The sequence below is a fragment of the Engystomops pustulosus genome, chromosome 6 (assembly GCF_040894005.1).
Source record: "Engystomops pustulosus chromosome 6, aEngPut4.maternal, whole genome shotgun sequence".
NCBI classification, from domain to species: Eukaryota; Metazoa; Chordata; class Amphibia; order Anura; family Leptodactylidae; genus Engystomops; species Engystomops pustulosus.
The window spans coordinates 89044759-89065185 of NC_092416.1; the positions used below are offsets into that span (position 1 = coordinate 89044759).

The following is a 20427-nucleotide window of genomic DNA, read 5'->3' on the forward strand; positions in this document are numbered from 1 at the left end:
GACGCTGAGTTATGAAAAAAATAAACGTAAAATAAAAAAGGAAATGGCAGACTGTGCCTAGTTGAAATACAACCCCGGGCCCTAATAAATTTTCCCACTTCGGTCTTTGCGATGGATATGTGCGTCACTAAAACACAGTGGTCGCAAGTCTGACTCCAAATTGCTCCCAATTTGATAGTAGATGCACTGCAGCAAGTACAGCCACCAGCAGATCAACCAGAAATCAAATATATATAACGCTACTGTAGGCGTAATTAAGACGTTTGTATTCTCCTATGGCTATTTTCTAGCCAAGTATTACAGCACACTACTATGCCAGATGAGATGACGCTGAGTTATGAAAAAAATAAACGTAAAATAAAAAGAAACTGGCAGACTGTGCCTAATTGAAATACAACCCCGGTGTCATGCCTTCTCAGGCACATATCTAGTTAATTTTGCCAGCTGCTCCACCTGTTGATAAGTTGTTGTATTGCAGCCTCATTTATTCTGCCTCATGTTTACCTGCAGACTAAACTTTTCCTACTTAGGCTTCCTTAGTTTCCCATCATGCCTTTCTCTAGCCTGGCCCCATGCCTCTGCAGCAGCCATCTTGCTCCACAGAAGCAGCACATGCTAATGTCTCTCTCTTGGACAGTTAGTTTATCTGTTATTTTCCTCATCATAGAACAGTCGGTGAGTTAATATGCAATTCATGTATCTTACAGAATGTTATGTACTGATATATGCTGTGTATCTTGTACTGAATGCTGTTATTTTCTTGTAGTTTTACACTGATCCTATTAATAAAAGTTGAAAAGGACCCCCTGTGTCCAGCTCAATGAATTGATAAGAAAAGAGTTTAGCTGTCTGACAACTCGTTCACAGGGACGGATTGAGGGTGTCAGAACAGTAAAACGACTACTATATAACGGGGTTGAAGCACAGATACTGTCTTCTATCAGCAAGCAGTCAAGCAGCTTACAGCCACAATGTCAGACAGAGGATCTGCTGCACGGTCCCATGTCAGCTCAGCAGCTTCAAGGACCTCTAAGAGCAGTCTCGCAGCTGCAACCGCCAGGGCAAAGGCAGAAGCCGCCAAAGTGAGAGCTGCCTTTGCTGAAAAGGAATTGAAATTAAAGAAGGAAAAGGCTGACCTAGAAGCCAACCTTGCAAAACTTGCTGTGGACATGGAAGCAGCAGCAGCAGAAGCCGAGGCGCAGGCTTTAGAAGCAGCAGTATGTGGCACTTGTGAAGGAGCCAGCATAAAACTCGAACCTGAACTTGGTCATCAGGATATCTCGCAGCGCACTTCAGAATATGTGCTACAGCAAGCCCAGTTAGACCAGTACCTACATCCACTTCAAAGAGAGAGATCAAACTCTGCTGATCATCTAAGACAACATCCTGTCATTCAGTCAACAACCCTCGCACATCACCCTAAGCATGAAGGTAATTCTGTCTACCAATCACCCTGCATGCAACCTGCATCCAGACCTATGGGTCCCTACCACTCAGTGACTGCTTTCAAGAAAGAAGGTGCTGACAAAGACTACTTTGACAGCAATGCATTCTATGACAATTGCTCAACTAATCCTCACCACAGCAATGCTCATCCAGATCACCCTCTCAGAGACCAAGAGCTACCACCTTTCCTCAAGTTCTTTGCACGCCGTGAGCTGCTCACCAAAGGTCTCTCAAAATTTAATGACCGGCCTGAAAGTTACAGAGCATGGAGAGCTTCTTTCAGGAATGCCACAGCAGGCCTTGACCTCTCTGCAAGCGAAGAGATGGACCTGTTAGTGAAGTGGCTAGGAGACGAGTCCACAGAGCACGCAAAACGCATCAGAGATATTAACATCAACTACCCGAGCAGAGGCTTGGACATGTTATGGGAGAGGCTTAATGAGTGCTACGGCTCCTCAGAGATGATAGAGGAATCCCTCTTTAAAAGGTTAGAGGACTTTCCTAAAATATCAAACAAAAGCTTTCACAAGCTAAGAGAATTGAGTGACCTCTTGACAGAACTACAAGTTGCCAAGTCTGAAGGAGACCTGCTAGGCCTCACATCCTTAGATACAGCTAGAGGCATCAAATTCATAGTGCAGAAGCTACCCTACAGTTTACAGGAGAAATGGATGAACAGGGGTTCAGAGTACAAAGACAGACACAACGTGCAGTTCCCACCATTCTTCTTTTTTGTAGATTTCGTACGTCAGCAGGCGAAGATCAGGAATGATCCTAGTTTTGACTTTTCCACCGTAGACCTCGTCAACCCAGGCACAGGTAATCCTGCTTTAATTCGTAACCCCAGAGGCACACCTATCACCGTACACAAAACAAATGTATCTCCTGACGATTTATCATATAAGAATGATAGTATACCAGAAACCAGTGGGACACTAACAAAAGACCCAAACACTGAGTGCCCCTTACATAAAAAGCCTCACTCACTGCAAAAGTGTAGAAGTTTTAGGAACAAATCTCTTAAGGACCGCAGAATGTTCCTCAAGGAGAATGACATATGCTACAGGTGTTGTGCATCTACATCTCACTTAGCCAGAGATTGCAACGCCAGTATTTCTTGCTCCGAGTGCAACAGCCAAGAACACATTACGGCTCTACACCCAGGGCCAGCGCCACAGATCCCCTCACTGTCAGACAGTACTTCAGAGCACGGCGGGGAGAAGAAAGAAAGTGCACCTCCTGAAGTGTCACCTCTGTGTACTCAAATTTGCGGAGAAGATCTAGGTAACACATCTTGCTCAAAGATCTGTCCTGTTATAGTTTACCCCATAGGTCACAGAGAAAGAGCAGTAAAACTGTACGCCATCCTGGATGACCAGAGCAACAGGTCACTTGCAAGTACAGCCTTCTTTGACATCTTCAAAATCAAAGGACTTAGTTCGTCCTATTCTCTTAAAACATGTACAGGAGTGAGCAAAGAATCTGGGAGAAGAGCCACAGGTTACCAGATTGAATCTATAGATGGTCAGACATCCTTACCCCTTCCTACACTAATAGAGTGTAATTCAATCCCGAACAGTAGGGAAGAAATCCCAACACCAGAAGCAGCTCTACAGCATTCTCATTTGAGAAGCATAGCACATCTCATCCCCACACTGGATCCTCAAGCCAAGTTGGTCCTTTTGCTGGGTAGAGACATTATCAGAGTTCACAAAGTGAGAAAGCAGATAAATGGTCCTCATAACTCACCCTACGCTCAGAAACTAGACTTAGGATGGGTCATCATAGGGGATGTTCACCGAGAGAAGCTCCCCAACCCAGCACACCTGAATACCAGAGAAGGCAAGCATGCCACCAATTACCTGTGTCATAGAGATGTGATCACCCAAGGGTGCCCATCTTCATTTTATGGAAAGGACTCTGCCAATGTCTGTCAGTGCCACAATGAATCCAACTGTGACCACATCACTGAGCAGTGCACACGAAGAAGAGGATTCACAGGAAAACATTGCAAACAGAAATGTCTGCCAGAGACTTTCAGATATGATTGCCATCAGATGTGTGAGTGTCCACACAATGCAACCAGTGACCATGTTACTGGAACCTGTTATTGTAACCCTGGTTTCAAGGGCATCCACTGTGATCAAGCTGCCCTAAAGATGGAGAAACTAAACCCTTACACCAAGATCACCCCTGTGCATGGCTCTGAGAGACACTCTGCAAGTGCCATTATTGGTGTCATTGTCCTACTGATCATAATGACTTTACTGGGGCTTTTCTTGTGCTACCAACAGAGGCAAAAGGACAAAGATCATGACATCATTACCCCAGCAATGTGCATGATAAATACAGATTACTTTCTCTCAGGTGCATGTTGTGTGGAAAGAAGACAGAACACACACACGATGGAAAATGGCTTCAAAGATTGTATGAAAGAGTCAGATTGCAACTCCAGCATCTCCTCTCTGAGCACCACTGAGTAACCTCATGCCACCATTACAGACCCTCCGGCACAGCAGTCCAAACACGAGAGCGGTTACGTGGAGCCGACACTCAGCCTTCTTCAGGACACCCAACACCAGATCCCAAACTACACGAAGAAACCTTGCGACCTGCCAAGGAACAGCAATATTCCCAGCCACTATGACCACCTGCCTGTCCGGCACGGTCCTTTACATGGGACATTTTGGGACAAGCAAAATAGAAAGCTGTTTCTTAGACCTGTTTTGGACTTGTTTTATTTCTCTCTAGTTAAAATGTTCATGTGGTTTCCCTTGGAAACCAGACGGGGAGTGTCATGCCTTCTCAGGCACATATCTAGTTAATTTTGCCAGCTGCTCCACCTGTTGATAAGTTGTTGTATTGCAGCCTCATTTATTCTGCCTCATGTTTACCTGCAGACTAAACTTTTCCTACTTAGGCTTCCTTAGTTTCCCATCATGCCTTTCTCTAGCCTGGCCCCATGCCTCTGCAGCAGCCATCTTGCTCCACAGAAGCAGCACATGCTAATGTCTCTCTCTTGGACAGTTAGTTATCTGTTATTTTCCTCATCATAGAACAGTCGGTGAGTTAATATGCAATTCATGTATCTTACAGAATGTTATGTACTGATATATGCTGTGTATCTTGTACTGAATGCTGTTATTTTCTTGTAGTTTTACACTGATCCTATTAATAAAAGTTGAAAAGGACCCCCTGTGTCCAGCTCAATGAATTGATAAGAAAAGAGTTTAGCTGTCTGACAACTCGTTCACAGGGACGGATTGAGGGTGTCAGAACACCCGGGCCCTAATAAAATTTCCCACTTCGGTCTTTGCGATGGATATGTGCGTCACTAAAACACAGTGGTCGCAAGTCTGACTCCAAATTGCTCCCAATTTGATAGTAGATGCACTGCAGCAAGTACAGCCACCAGCAGATCAACCAGAAATCAAATATATATAACGCTACTGCAGGCGTAATTAAGACGTTTGTATTCTCCTATGGCTATTTTCTAGCCAAGTATTACAGCACACTACTATGCCAGATGAGATGACGCTGAGTTATGAAAAAAATAGACGTAAAATAAAAAGAAACTGGCAGACTGTGCCTAATTCTACTCAAACCCCTAATAAATTTTCCCACTTTGGTGTTTGAGGTGGATATGTGTGTCACTAAGAGCTAAACACAACGGTAGCAAGTCCCCCTGCTAATTCCTCACAATATGGTACTAGCTGCAAATAAAAAAAAAAAAAAATTATAACGTTATTGTAGCCCTAAGAAGGGCTGTTGGGTTCTTTAAGAATCACTCCTGCCTAACAGTAAGCTAATAGAACACCCTAACGCTTTCCCTGTGCAGCAGCAGCTCTCTCCCTAGCGGCATCCAGACAGAGAATGATCCGAGCAGCGCGGGCAGCGGCTAGTCTATCCCAGGGTCACCTGATCTGGCCAGCCAACCACTGCTATCTACGTGTAAGGGTACCACGTCATGCTGGGTGGAGTGCAGAGTCTCCTGGCTTGTGATTGGCTCTGTTTCTGGCCGCCAAAAAGCAAAACGGCGGGAGCTGCCATTTTCTCGAGCGGGCGAAATACTCGTCCGAGCAACGAGCAGTTACGAGTACGCTAATGCTCGATCGAGCATCAAGCTCGGACGAGTATGTTCGCTCATCTCTAGTCACAACCAATAAATAACATTTATTGAAGGCACAGACACCATAGCAAAAGTCAGGCTGTCAACCCCCTCAAAGATACCCACAGAGATTGCCACCCTAGGCAGTGCTCCTTCAGGCAGATCACACAAAATTCACTCCCCAAAACAGATACCCCCAAACAGTGCTCCCCACCACAGACAGTCTCCCCTTATACAGAGCAGTGAATGAAGTGTAAGATAAAACAATAAAAGTGTACTCACCTCCCATCCCCCAGAGTGCTCACAGCAGCTTAATTCTGTGCAGTGTGTAGTCAGTCAGGGAGAGGTAACTCTGTCCGTACTTTTTCCAACTCTTTGGTCTTAAAGATAGAGCTACCATAAATTGTGCCTTTTAAAGTACAGTGTTACCAATGACTTTCGGCTGCTCAGTCCTTATATCGTTTGGTATTTGTCTCATGGACCCCTTGGAAAATCTGGGCAATCAGATGGTTTGCTTCCATTGATGTTTGAAAAAATAATTTTACAAGTACCCTATAGGCAGTCCTGGAGACAGAACATGCTAAGCCTCCTCTAACTAAATTTTGCACTTAACAGCTTTCATTGAAAGCTCCTTTGTTGTCAGATATTAGATACTTTCCTATTGCGATCTGCTGGACTGTAGAGTGTAGCTGTGTGCCATAGGATGGAACAGTGCTGGATCTCTCAATCAAAATCAAGGGTTTGATGAAAAGACCACTATGTGCAGTTTGCCTGTGTCATGTGCAGGAGCCCTCTGCACTGCCCTGACAGAGTGCACAAAATGAGGTATTGAGCTTGGGCATGACCTTCTCACCAACCTCACCCTTTGATTGTTTCTTGACAGAAAAAGATCTCTTTGCACGCAAATTAATTTTTAAGAAACATTTTCATCAAAACATTGATCCCGAACCATTTCCCTCATCTCAGGAACAGGAAGCATTAAGATCTTTGGAGGCATTGATGAACGAGCAGGATGAACTGCCAATTAATAGTAAGTTCTCAAAGAGCCTACTTCCAAAATCGAAATCCTTTCCTCCATTTACTGGACATCCAAACATAGAAATGTTTGGAAAACTCGTTTCGAATGATCTTCAAAAATTATCAAGATATGGTGATGCAATACACAATTGCACACCAGCCCAACGAAGGGCAATTGACCAACTGTCTAAGATGAGGGACGTGGTTATAAAACAATCGGATAAAGGGGGTAATGTGGTAGTCTGGCCAGTCCAGGCCTATGAAAGTGAAGCGTTACGACAACTAAGAGATCCCTCTTGTTATAGGAAACTGACCCCCTCACAAAATATACAGCGGAGTTAACATCACTGTTGGAGAAAGCACTTGAGAGTAACATTATCACCAAGAACCAAATATCAGCCCTGTTGCCACAGTACCCAAAAGTGTCAAGCTTCTACTTACTCCCAAAGATACACAAGGGACTAAAGAACCCCCCAGGACGTCCAATCGTTTCTGGGACGGGAAGCCTGTGTGAACCGATCTGCAGGTACGTAGATTACCATCTCTGTCCACTTGTTGAAATTCTACCATTATATTTAAAGGACACTACTGATGTCCTAAGAAAAATGGAGGGTATCCATCTAGAGGCAGATATGCATCTTGTAATCTGCGACATTGAATCTTTATATACGTCTATTCGTCCCACTGATGGTATTGAGGCCACAAGATTTTATTTGAGCATGTCTGGCATGGATCCAGAGTTGGTTTCGTTTACTTTACTTGATTTAGCATTGACCCACAACTTCTTTATTGTCAGAGAGTCCCCCTGCCTACCGCTCCAGGGAACAGCTATGGGGACTTCATGTGCACCCTCATATGCCAATCTGTTCCTGGGACTGTGGGAGAGGGATATCTTTCTTGTCAATCCAAAATGCCATGTTGAGAAGGTTTTAATGTGGTCCAGGTACATTGATGATGTGGTAATGATATGGCAGGGCACTGAAGCTGAATTACATGAGTTCATTTAATTCATTTAAATACTAACTCTATTAACATTAAACTTACCTACAGGATGGAGAGTTGAGTTCTTGGATGTACTGTTTAATGTTGACGAAAATGGGCTTATTGTGAGTAATGCTTACAGGAAGAAAACCTCGACTAACTCACTGATACATGCCACATCCTCCCATCCTCCGTAGCTGATTAAAAGTATACCAATCGGACAATTTCTGAGGATTCGGAGAATCTGCACTTCAGACTCTGACTTTGAGAAACAAGCGCTGGATATGAAGGTACGTTTCCAAGAACGTGGCTATTCAAAGAGAGTTATAGAGCAAGGTTACCAGCGGGCCAAACGGACACAGAGGGCTGACCTACTCACCGATAATGGAAAGAGGATCCAGCACTCACAATTTAGGTGAAGAAATCCTTTTCTTTATTGGTTAAAATCCGACATAGCGATCACAAATACAGGTACATCGTAATATTAGCGATCGACGTGTTTCAGCGTATAGCCTTAGTCATGATCTAAAATTGTGTGAACAAACCCGGTTTAAAAAAGCCTCCTCACCTAGACCTCATGGTCAAACTCCTAGCAGACTCTTTGGCTTCAAAGGCCCCAAATGGGGCTGCAAGGCATGTGGCTCCTGTGTAGCATGCCCTAATATAGAGACATCTACTACATTCTGGGATGCTTTGCATCGCAAGGAATTCATCATAACTCACTCTATCAGTTGCATTACTGTAGGTGTTATCTATTTGGCAACGTCTCCCTGCGGGTTTAACCTACGTGGGTCTCACTTCCAGGGAGTTACGTAGGAGGATCAGAGAACATGCCCTGGGGATAGAGGCGGCCAAAAATGAAAAGTCTGATGTGAATTTGAAGACCCTCCCGAGACATTTCAAGCAACATCCCAATTGCGATGGCTCACTTCTCAAGGTAAAAGGTATTGATAGGGTATTATTTGACAACAGAGGGGGTAACTGGCGGCGCATATTAGCGCAGAAGGAAGCTAGATGGATTTTTAGGCTTAAAACTATGGTCCCAAATGGCTTGAATGAAAATCTCAGCTATGCATCATTTTTGTAGGTATCTTTGTGTTTTTTTAGAGTTGGTTCCAGGTGCCATTATTTACGGAGCATAGGTGTAATAACCGATTTTAACATCATTATTTATAATTTTTAATGTTTTTAACTAATTATGCATTTTTTTATTTCCACTTTTCCCCTTTTCTTATGTTTGTCAGTCTATCCTATTTCTGCAGCAGATTCCTCTCCTATCATGTGCAACCTTGACGTTCCTAGGAACATATTGAACAAATCTGACATTTTTGCGCTATACCTGAAGGATCCCTATTTTCTCTGCACTAAGCAACATACCAGTCTTGAAATGAATTCTAATTGTTATTTTCACACGTTTGTATCACAAATCACCTTGCACTGCATGACACGGTTTTGGCTCACCACGGGCACCTACTTTTCTATTTAATGAGTTACTGTTTATTCTTTCGTTTTCACTTAGATTATTGTAATGACTGTGCAATACTGGTATATAATATATAGATTTTATATTGTCACTTTTTATCCTGTACAATATTTGTAATAAGTATGTATGTTGAACCTGCATTATATCTTAATGCTATTGTCCTTTATATTCAACAAGCTTACACTGCTCTATTTTACTGTGCTTATATGTTTACACTATCCAATTACAGGATCGCATTACATCCATGCACCGTCACACAGAGGGTGTAGTATACAGCCAGCCAGCCCCCATGTAGTATACAGCCAGCCAGCCCCATGTAGCATACAGCCTGCCCCATGTAGTATACAGCCTTCCCCACGTAGCATACAGCCTGCCCCAAGTAGCATACAGCCTACCCCCATGTAGTATACAGACTGCCCCCATGTAGTATACAGCCTGTCCCCATGTAGTATACGGCCTGCCCCTATGTAGTATACAGCCAGCCCCCATGTAGTATACAGCGTGCCCCATGTAGTATACAGCCTGCCCCATGTAGTATACAGCCTGCCCCACGTAGCATACAGCCTACCCCCATGTAGTATACAGCCAGCCCCATGTAATATACAGCCTGCCCATGTAGTATACAGCCTGCCCCCATGTAGTATACAGCCTGTCCCCATGTAGTATACGGCCTGCCCCTATGTAGTATACAGCTTGCCCCTATGTAGTATACAGCTTGCCCCTATGTAGTATACAGCTTGCCCCCATGTAGTATACAGCCAGCCCCCATGTAGTATACAGCCAGGCCCCCATGTAGTATACAGCCAGGCCCCCATGTAGTATACAGCCAGCCCCCATGTAGTATATAAGCCAGCCCCCTGCAGTTTGCCAAACAGAAAAAAAAAAAACTTAATACTCACCCTCCGGTGTCCCTGATGTTCGTTGCGGCTCCCAATGCCTGTTGCAGCTCCCGGCGGCTTCTTCTCTCTTCTATCTGCTCTCTTCTATTTTCTCTAGCCGGCAGAGTCGCATCCATGCAATGTCATCGGCGGCGACACCGACGCATCTTAGTGTGCGACGGCCGGCAGATCGCATGGAAGTGACTCTGCCGGCTAGAGAACATAGAAGAAAGAAGATAGAAGAAGCCGCAGGGAGCCGCGACGGGGATAGGGAGCTGTCGGGAGCCGCAACGAACATCAGGGACACTGAAGGGTGTGTATTAAGTTTTTTTAAATAGACTCGTGTATAAGCCTAGGTGAGGTTTTCAGCACATTTTTTTGTATATACGGTATTTGGTCTATATGGTTCAGGGTAGGATCCCTATTCAAGACATCCACCTCCACTTAGGAGTGCGACCAAAATATCTACATAAAAGGAGAAGATTGTAACTAGAGATTTTTTTTCTTTTCCCCTTTATTAGCAAAATGGCAATGAGCACAACGTGTTACATGGGGCAGAGAACTCTGGGAAGAAGAAAGAAACACCCTCGATCACATGTGCAGACATGTAAGCCAATGAGCGACTGGCAGACTTATATGATGTCTCACAGCCCTATAAAAACAGACGGCCATTGGCAATCCCGTCTTTTCACACTGCGTGTGCTGTCTCTAGTGTCTAGCTGCTTGTACTCAGTAGCTGATGGAGCGATTTTTGCCCAGGGTGTCTGTTTTGGAGGATCTGTATACCCCAAATTTCAATTCTTTTTTGTTGCTAAAGTAGATATCAATAAATCTTTGTCAAATCCACATAGTTGGTGGAGTGATTTTTTTTCAAAGTCCAGGGTCACCCATTGTCCATCCTCTGTCAGGGGATACCTGGCAGTCATTGCTCGCGTACTACTGCCACGCCTTCTGAGGGGAGATTGGGGTAGAAGTAGTAGGAGCTCCATCAGCAGCAGCTTAAGTCTGGAGTCCTTAACCCCTTCCCGACATTTGATGTACTATTACTGCATGGTGGGAGGTGCGTTCCCGCAATATGCAGTAATAGTACGTCAAACTTCTGGCCCCGGCTCTTGAATGGAGCCGGGGCCAGAAGCTGCGGGTGTCAGCTATATATTATAGCCGACACCCTCCTCTAACACCCGCGATCCTCTAACACCCGCGACCGCGGCGTGCTAGGGGCATTCAACTGGATTCGGACCCCCCGGCGGCGCTTACCGGGGGGGTCCTGCTGCTCTGATCGCAGCCCCGGGACTGCCAGTGCCAGGGGCTGCGCGATCTTCTTCCGGGTGCCGGGTCCGTGCCTTCTGGCAGGACCCGGCTGTGACACACTGAGCATGCGCAGCATGCTCAGTGTGTCACATAATACAGTGTAATACATCTGTATAACACTGTATTAGGTGAAGAATAGCTTGAACAAGCGATCAGTGGATCACTTGTTCAAGCTAACCTGTAAAAGTAAAGAAAAAAAACCACTAAATAAACACACTTTGTAATAAAAATAATTAATTAAATGAAGTTAAAGTCCCCTAAACACAAACATTCCCTATACACATCTAATAAAGTAAAAATACCTGAAAATCACCAAAACCCCCCACATATTTGGTATCGCCGTGTCCGTAACAATCTGTACAATAAGTCAGAAACATTATTGGACCCGTACGGTGAACGACGTAAAAACGAAACCCGAAAAAGACGCCAAAAATATAAATTTTCATAAAATCCCTTCACAAAAATGTTCTAAAAAGTGATCAAAAAAAGTTATGTGCCCCAAAATGGTATCAATTGAAAGGACAACTCAACACGTAAAAATTAAGCCCCAAACTAGCTCTGTCAACCAAAAAATATTAAGGTTACGTCTCCGAAAAGATGGTGATGCAGAAACAAATGAGATTTCCTCTATATTAGTTTTTCTCCAGTAAAATTGTAAAAATAAAAGAAAAACTATATAAATGAGGTATCACCGTAATCGTAGTGATCTATAGAATGAAAATATTATAGTATTTTTAGTGTATGGTGTACGACCCCAAAATATACAAAAAAAGAAACCCCAAATTGACAATTTTCTTTTCCTCCATACATTAAAGAGTTAATAAAATCTCATCGAAAAGCTACAGACCCACTTAAATTAAGTATTTGTAAAGTGCATCTCATGTCGCAAAAAATAAGCCCTTATATGTCCAAATTGCCAAAAAAATAAAGATTGTATAGCCAATAAAATGTGACAATGCATAATCTGCTCTGAATGGCGCAGCTTCCCTTCGATGCCCTGGTGTGTGCCCATAGAGCAGGTTACCACCACATATGGGGTATTGTTATATACGTGAGGGATTGGGTATCAAATTATGTGGAGCATTTTGGTATTTTATCTACTGAGAATTTGTACAGTTAATGAAAAACACATTCATTTAGCCAAAAAAAAATGTACCGTATATACTAGTGTGTAAGCCGAGTTTTTCAGCACAAAAAATGTGCTGAAAAATGTCCCCTCGGCTTATACACGAGTCAATACATAACATGCATACTTAAAAAATATTTTAAAAATAATAAACGTATATACTCACCCTCCAGGGGCCCCGATGTGCAGCACTGCTCCCCCGATGTCCGCGCGGGTCCTTCAGGCTTCCGCGTCCGTCTTCTTTCTTCTGCAGGGCGCCGCCATTGTTTTTCTCCCAAGCGGCGCCTAGTATGATGAGAAAAACAATGGCGGCGCCCTGCATAATAAAGAAGACGGGCACGTCGGGGCCACCGGAGGGTGAGTATATACGTTTATTATTTTTTTTAAATTCTGGGCTCGCTGTATATTACTGGGGGCAAGCTGTATACTACTGGAGCAGGCTGTATAATACTGGGGCAAGCTGTATACTACTGGGGGCAAGCTGTAAACTACTGGGGGCAGGCTGTAAACTACTGGGGCAGGCTGTATACTACTGGGGCAGGCTGTATACTACTGGGGGCAAGCTGTATACTACTGGGGGAAGGCTGTATACTACTGGGGGCAGGCTGTATACTACTGGGGGCAGGCTGTATACTACTGGGGGCAGGCTGGCTATATACTGGGGGGGTCTGTGACCAATGCATTTCCCACCCTCGGCTTATATTCGGATCAATAGGTTTTCCCAGTTTTTGATGGTAAAATTAGGGGTCTCGGCTTATACTCGGGTCGGCTTATACTCGAGTATATACGGTAATTTCGAAATTATTTTAACCCCTGTAAAACAATTAAAGGGTTAACAAACTTCATAAAAGTTGTTTTACGTACGTTGAGGGGTGTAGTTTCTATAATGGAGTAATTTATGGGGTTTTACTTTATTTAGGCCTCTCAAAGTGACTTGAAACCTGAGCAGGTCCCTCAATAGCAGGATTTAGCTTTTTTTATGAAAATGTGAAAAATTGCATCTGACGTTCAAAGCCCCATAACATCCTACAAAAATGAGAGTATGTATAAAAACCATATCCACATAAAGTAGACATTCGGTGAATGTTAGTTATTACGTTTTTTGGTGTTATGACTCATGTGTGGAAAAAGTAGAAAATTTTGAATTTCGAAAATTGCGAATTTTTCCAAATTTTCACCAAATATCTGAAATTCTCATAAATAAATGCAGAACATACCACCAAATTTTTTTAACTAACATGAAGTACAATGTGTCATGAGAAAACAATTTCAAAATTACTTGGATATGTTAAAGTGTTCCAAAGTCATAACCATTTATAGTGTCAGAGGGCAGATTTGAAAAAATGCCACTCTTCAACCACCTGCTGCTGCTGGCGGCACCTCCACTAGGTGCAAAGGAGTAGAGTGATTTAAAAACACAGTGTGGTCAATGCAAGCTATAATAAATACGTAGGACATAGGACAGAGAAGGGTTTAGAGCCTGTGTAAATGGAATGCTACACTGTTGGTCAGCTGGAGTAGACAGTCCTAGACAGTGCTAACAAATTTAAGGATAGTATAAATTATGGTATACACATAAGCCCTAATCTGAATGAGCCCAGTTGACAACTCAGCTGCCCCAGCAGGGGCCGCTATGTCAGTTTGCCTGTATTATTAACAGACATTAGCCCCCCGACATGTTTCACCAGTAGGACTGGCTTCATCAGTCTAGGACTGTCTACTCCAGATGACCAACAGTGTAATTGTAGCATTCCATTTACACAAGCTCTAAACCCTTCTCTGTCCTGTGTCCTATATGTTAATTATAGCTTGCTTGACATTACCTATGACATTGACCACACTGTGTTTTTAAATCACTCTTCTCCTTTGCACCTAGTGGTTTATGCCACTCTAGTCTGAATTATTTACATTTTTTCAAATAAAAGTGATGTTTTACTCTTTATCTGTCCGGATATGGGCCATCTGGTCTGCCTAGAGGCAGTTTTGTAAAAATTTGTCATGCTGAAACAAACCATGCTCCATGTGCATATTTGAGCATGGGACAACGTTCTACAACACCCTACAGCAGTGATGGCAAACCTTTTAGAGACCGAGTGCCCAAACTACAACAAAGACCCGCTTATTTATCGCAAAGTGCCAACATAGAAATGTAATTTGTGATTTATACTCCCTTCTCTGTCACAGTTTTCATTGATACCAGCCCCTGAGGACACCAATAATGCAGAATATAGTCCCAGGTACAGTTGTCACTTTAATATAGCTCTATGCACAGCAAGTCCTGCGCTGTCTGGGACTGCAGGAAGATACCTGGAGTCCTCTCTGGTGATGGCCTGAGTGCCCACAGAAAGGGCTCTGAGTGCCACCTCTGGCACCAGTGCCATAGGTTAGCCATCACTGCCCTACAGGCTCTCTGCAACCAATGCGCATGCTTGGTTCTGAAGTCGGAACACAAGATGCTACTGGGGCGTTGACCTCAGCTCCGACTACTCCACGTCCCAGTAGCCTCTTTAGAAAATTAGAATATTGTGCAAATTAGAATTTACAAAACCTAGGGGGCACCAAAAAATTAGCGCTAAAAAGGTCTATACAACTGTACATTAGAGGAACCTGCCACCGTATCTACATTAATAGGTAGATCCGTGGTGGTAGGTTTCATTTAATATTGTCTCAATGCTGCTGGGAGGAGACTTAGCTGAGTCACAGCTCCCCCTTTTCCAGCTTCTATGCAGTCCAACAACTGAGGAAACTTCATCAAGAAAGCTGCTACAGCCGAATTCACTCTGGATTTTACAATGAAAATTGTGGGAAGGAGGTTTATGCTGACCTACTACCAATGTAGCAAACATTACGAGGGTGAAGAAGTTCAGCGATTAACACCTTGCAATTAAACTAAATCTTTGCATTCTAACTTCTCCAGGATGAGCACTTAAAATCTATGTATAAAAGAGAGTAGAAGAGCCTTGAACTTTTAAATATTGTGAAATATAGCAAAGCAGTAAACTTTTACTGCTTCCTTTACAGTTAAAGTCAATAACTTTTCAACAAACTTTGCATAAATTAATTCTACAAGTGACTACAAAAAACTTGGCAATATATCATGAAAGGGCAAAGTGCTCCCTTCTGTGCTTACATTTCATCTCTGATTATACTATTATCCTTCAAGGCTACCCAGGATTATAGCTCCTTCATGGAAAAGACTGGTAAATGTATTCTGCTTAAGCCGTTCACTGGTGTTTGTATAAATGTCTTTGACGTGGCTATGAAATGTGACCCATTATGTTCTATCCAATCTGAAACCCTCCAAGAAGTCATGACAAAGGGGCACATTTACTTACCCGGCCCATTCGCGATCCAGCGGCGCGTTCTCTGCACAGGATTCGGGTCCAGCTGGGATTTAAGATGGTAGTTCCTCCGCCGTCCACCAGGTGGCGCTGCAGCGCCGAAAATAATCTTAACGCCCCGGAATGCACCATCCCATAGAAGGTGAAGGTGAGCGCTCCCCAAGCGACACATTTTCGGTTTTTAAATGCGGCGGTTTTTCCGAATACGTCGGGTTTTCGTTCGGCCACGCCCCCCCCATTTCTGTCGCGCGCATGCCGGCCCCGATGCGCCACAATCCGATCGCGTGCGCCAAACACCCGGTACAAGCGGCGCAAATCGGAAATATTCGGGTAACACGTCGGGAAACCGCGAATCGGGCCCTTAGTAAATGACCCCCATAGAGTCATGTGGAATTTTAACCTAACTTTTTATTTTTGGTTTTTCACAGCTGTACTAGAAATAGTTTTCAGCAGATTATATTGTATTTCATTAATCCTTTCATGATCAGCCTTTCTCAGTTTACTTTTTTTGACTCCCCCACCTTCTACAAGTGATATCTTCTAGATTTTTTTTATGTACGGAGACAAGCCGGGACTTTGGGACTATTTGCATGCCCCTGATGTGTTTTATATCCTCCTATGTTTTAGCCTGCAAGGAAATGTGTAATATATTTGAAGTCTGTTATCATCATCTTCCTATTAAAAAAAACAAAAAAAAAACAGGAAATGCACTGAGCAAGTTGTGACAAACAATCTTCCTTGTTTCTGACAAATCTACAGACCCTCAAAAGACATAATAGGGAGAATTTTGATTGACATTGTGCATCAGACTTCATGAGATCTGGTTAGTGATGTGTCTGAACGTGGAACCTTCAGTTACAGTGAAGATAACTTTCTGAGGAAGAGAGAACTTAAATTCACTGTTAAATACCTGCCTCTTTGACTTTATACAACCAATTTACATCTCACTGCAAAGTTGATTTTCTGAACAAAGACAGCACGCTGGGTCATGAAAGAAAAATGATCTGTAATGTGTTCATCAACTTGGCAACATACCGGTAGAGGTTTTTAGGTCAATTTCGTCTGACAGATTCCCTTTAATATATATTATCCATTCAGCCCCACATAGCAATCAACCCTCATTTGCTTCAGTGTTGCATCTCTACCATTTCTCTCTTCTTCCTTCTTTCCCTTCACTCCCTTCTTATACAGTCTACTCTACCATTTTCTTCACATTGGCCAACATGTGGAGGATCTTACTGGTTTAAACAAAGTTTACCACAGCTTGCTGTCATATATTCTGTTTATATAGGCGGCCCTCCTGCTGCGACAGGAGCGAATGCCCTTCCGTGTGCTTCCTCCTCACCCTTTCCGGGGCTACTGTATATGTGAAAACTTAATTTAAAAATAAAGAGTTGATAAAAAAAAAAATTTCCCACAGCTGCAGTTGGCTAATTAGTATACAAATGGCACCAACCCCATGGGAAGCCATAAACTGCCACCTATATAGGGTCACTTCTTTTGCATAATAAAATGGCCGTTGAAAAAGTTTTTTGTCCTATTCGGGGTGGCGACATCAAAAGAAAGTTATTAAATCGCGAGTTATACTGGATTTTTGCTTTAGGTAGTAGGATTCCCAACGGGCTTAATAAAAGAATGGATATGATTCTGACAAATTAAAAAATGTTTTTCTCCTTCTTATCCGTGCCTGCATTGATATGATCGCATTTAAATGTATAATTCATCATAACTCTCTACTTTCATGTGAAGACATAAATCCGAATGTTTGAATATCGCAAGTCATGTTTAATGCTGCTGTAGAAGTGCACGCCATGATATTATATTTATCTTTAGATTACATAAATGTGGTTATATATTATATTTCTCTTTAGACTCATCCCAGTACACTTGAAGTGGTCCGTCTAGCTCCTTACGGTCTGTTGCAAATTCCCGCCACTATCCCTTTAAAGAGTGTTTGGAATTCTTCGTCTTTGGCCATGGAAGAGGGAAATCTTCATGGATAATCCACTCCATGAGGAATGTCACCCATGATCTGCAAAAATAAGGGGCAGTGGTCCAAGATGACCATATCCATTATCTCTGCCAGTGTAACTCTGGTGGTCAGAGTGTGTAAAATTAGAATGTTGTCCAACTCCCTGGCCCTCTCCAGGATTCGGCCACTACACTCATGCCTCCACCCACTAGTTTAGGAATGGACTTGGAGTTTAGAAGCATAGAAGACCAGTTGCACCTCATTTGGGCCATGGATGTTATGGTTCAATAAGAGTTTATTGAGTAAAAACACAGTTGTGGAAAAAATTACAGTAGTATGAACAGTAAAAACAAAGTACAGGTGCCCAGAGACCTACATAGCGGTCTAAATATTCGGGACGCAGCCCCATAGTGTAGTTGTGAATATTGACAAATAACGCAGGTGTAGGCACTTAAGGCACCTTATTACAAAAACAAGTAGTAAGAACAACTGGAGGAAAGGGAGATTAGGGGAGGATGTAAAGGGAAGGAAGGGAAGTTGGGGGAGGGGGGGTAAGGAAGCCCCCCTGGCTCTGCGGGGTCTTTGAAAAGGATATACGTGTATCGGGAGAGTGAAGGTATGGAAAATACTTCAATTATCAAGGGTTACCCGTAAGCCATGTGGCACATAAGTCTGAGTTCCTCCACTGTGTCCATTTCGACCAGGTGGAGAAGTAGGTCTCCATCCGGTTGCCGTCCGACGCGCGGAGTTGTTCCATGCGACAGATACGGTCTACTTCCTCGACCCACATCAAGCGGGTAGGGGGGGTTGTAGATTTCCATAGTCTGGGGATCACTAACCTGAAGGCCACCAAGAGATGCCTTAAGATACCTTTCTTAATGTCGCGTAGGCGACCTGGTAGCATTGAGAGTAGCGCCATTGTGGGTGAGAGATCCCCAGAAGCTCCACACATATCCTTATAAAGATCCCAAACGGCAGACCAGATTGAGGCCACAACCTTACAATCCCACCAAACGTGGCGCATAGTTCCCAGGGCGGAGAGGCAACGCCAGCAGGTTGGCGAGGCTGATGGGAACATGTTGTGGAGGCGAACTGGGGTCCTATACCAACGGGTAAGGATCTTGTAGTTCGTTTCTTGAATTTTACCAGAAACAGACATTTTGTGGGTGAGAATAAGGGATTTCTCCCATGATTCCTTGGCAAAATTCTCCCCCAGCTCCTTTTCCCAGGCCGACATGTAAGACAGGAGATGGTCCTCGGTATCAGTATCAGATAAAAGCCTATATAGAAAAGACACACCATGGGGAGGTACGATTTGTTTAGAGCATAGGTTCTCGAACGTGGTTAGGTCCTGGACAAAACACTCTGTGGGGTTCAGGGAAGCTAAAAAACTCCTCAATTGGAGGTAATGGAGCCAAGCCCCTGGGTAGCTTCCCTTTTCACCTAAAATGTCAGTGAGGGGACGTAGTCCTGTATCGGATAGAAGGTCAACAATTTTTCGGGGTTTCCCGTCAATAGGCTCCAGGAGTGGGGAGGATAAGAGCACCTGGGGTAGGCCTGGGAATTCCCTGGCAGGAGAGAGTGGGCCAGGGATGCTGGTTATTTTAGAAGTGGGTGCGAATTTGCTCCATGCTATCAATACCCCTGACATTAGGGGAGAAACTTTGAAGATCTCCCAGTTGGTTTTGGGGGGTAGCCAGAATAAGCCAGGTAGGTTGCTAGGAGTGGGGAAGGCACTCTCAATACTAACCCATAGTTTGTCTTTGTTCTGTGAAGCGATGTCAAGGACTATTTTACAAATGGATGCTCTGTAGTAGCGGGTAAAGTCCGGTAATCCTGCCCCCCCGTCCTCTTTATGTCTCTTTATGTATTTTATTCTGGGGGAAGATTCCTTCCAGATGAATTTAGTGGCAATTTTACGTAAGCTTTGAAGAAAAGATCTCGGGAGGTCTAGCGGGAGCGTCTGAAAGAAGTAGAGGATTTTAGGTAACAAGTCCATTTTAAGAGAGTTTATTCTGCCAAACCAAGAGAGCGAGAGTGAGCTCCAGGATTTGAGGTCTGTCTCTAGAGATCTAAGAAGGGGAGCGTAGTTGAGGTCGAATAGTCGTCCAATATCCGATGGGATCCGGACTCCTAAATATTTTATATGGCCATTAGCCCAAGAGAAGGGAAGGGAAGAGCGCAGTGAAGGGATCATCGATTCAGGTAGGGAGATGTTAAGGATGTCAGATTTTTGTATATTAACCTTAAAGTTACTGACCTTAGTATATAGCTCGAATTCTTTCAAAATGTTGGGGAAACTGTTGACAGGGTCTGTGACATACATAAGTAGGTCGTCGGCGAAGAGTGATAGCTTGTGGTTTCTACCTCCTATCCTGACCCCCCCAATAGCCGGGTTTTTCCTCAGAGCGTGCGCCAGAGGTTCCATAACTAGGGTATATAGAAAGGGAGAGAGAGGACAGCCCTGACGGGTGCCATTACAGATGGGGAAAGGAGCTGACAGGGAGCCATTGACTCTAACCCTAGCAGATGGGCCTCTATATAGAGCCATGATCCTCTCTCTCATGCGACAGCCCAGGCCCACCCCTCTGAGCGCGGCCTCGAGAAACCCCCAGTGGACCCTGTCAAAGGCCTTTTCGGCATCTACTGTCAATAAACATAGGGGTATCCCCGAACGCCTCGCCCAGGAGGAAATGGCTAAAGTTTTTATCGTGTTGTCTCTCGCCTCACGTCCGGTGACAAAACCGATTTGGTCTGGGTGTAT

At 43.8% G+C, this 20427-nt stretch overlaps 1 protein-coding gene across 1 annotated transcript; it reads left to right on the forward strand.

Annotated features, from left to right (window-relative positions):
* Window positions 1-1169: 1169 nt before the first annotated feature.
* On the forward strand, window positions 1170-10696 carry LOC140065946 (uncharacterized). The gene is made up of 5 exons (XM_072113506.1): window positions 1170-4510; window positions 6877-7097; window positions 7622-7842; window positions 8357-8489; window positions 10435-10696. The coding sequence occupies exon 1, from the start codon at window positions 1170-1172 to the stop codon at window positions 3927-3929; it is 2760 nt and encodes a 919-aa protein (XP_071969607.1). The 3' UTR covers window positions 3930-4510; window positions 6877-7097; window positions 7622-7842; window positions 8357-8489; window positions 10435-10696.
* The last annotated feature ends 9731 nt before the right edge of the window (window positions 10697-20427 follow it).

Excerpts from the sequence above, each read along its gene's own strand:
- LOC140065946 (XM_072113506.1), top strand. The coding sequence starts at position 1,170 with ATGGAAGCAGCAGCAGCAGAAGCCGAGGCGCAGGCTTTAGAAGCAGCA.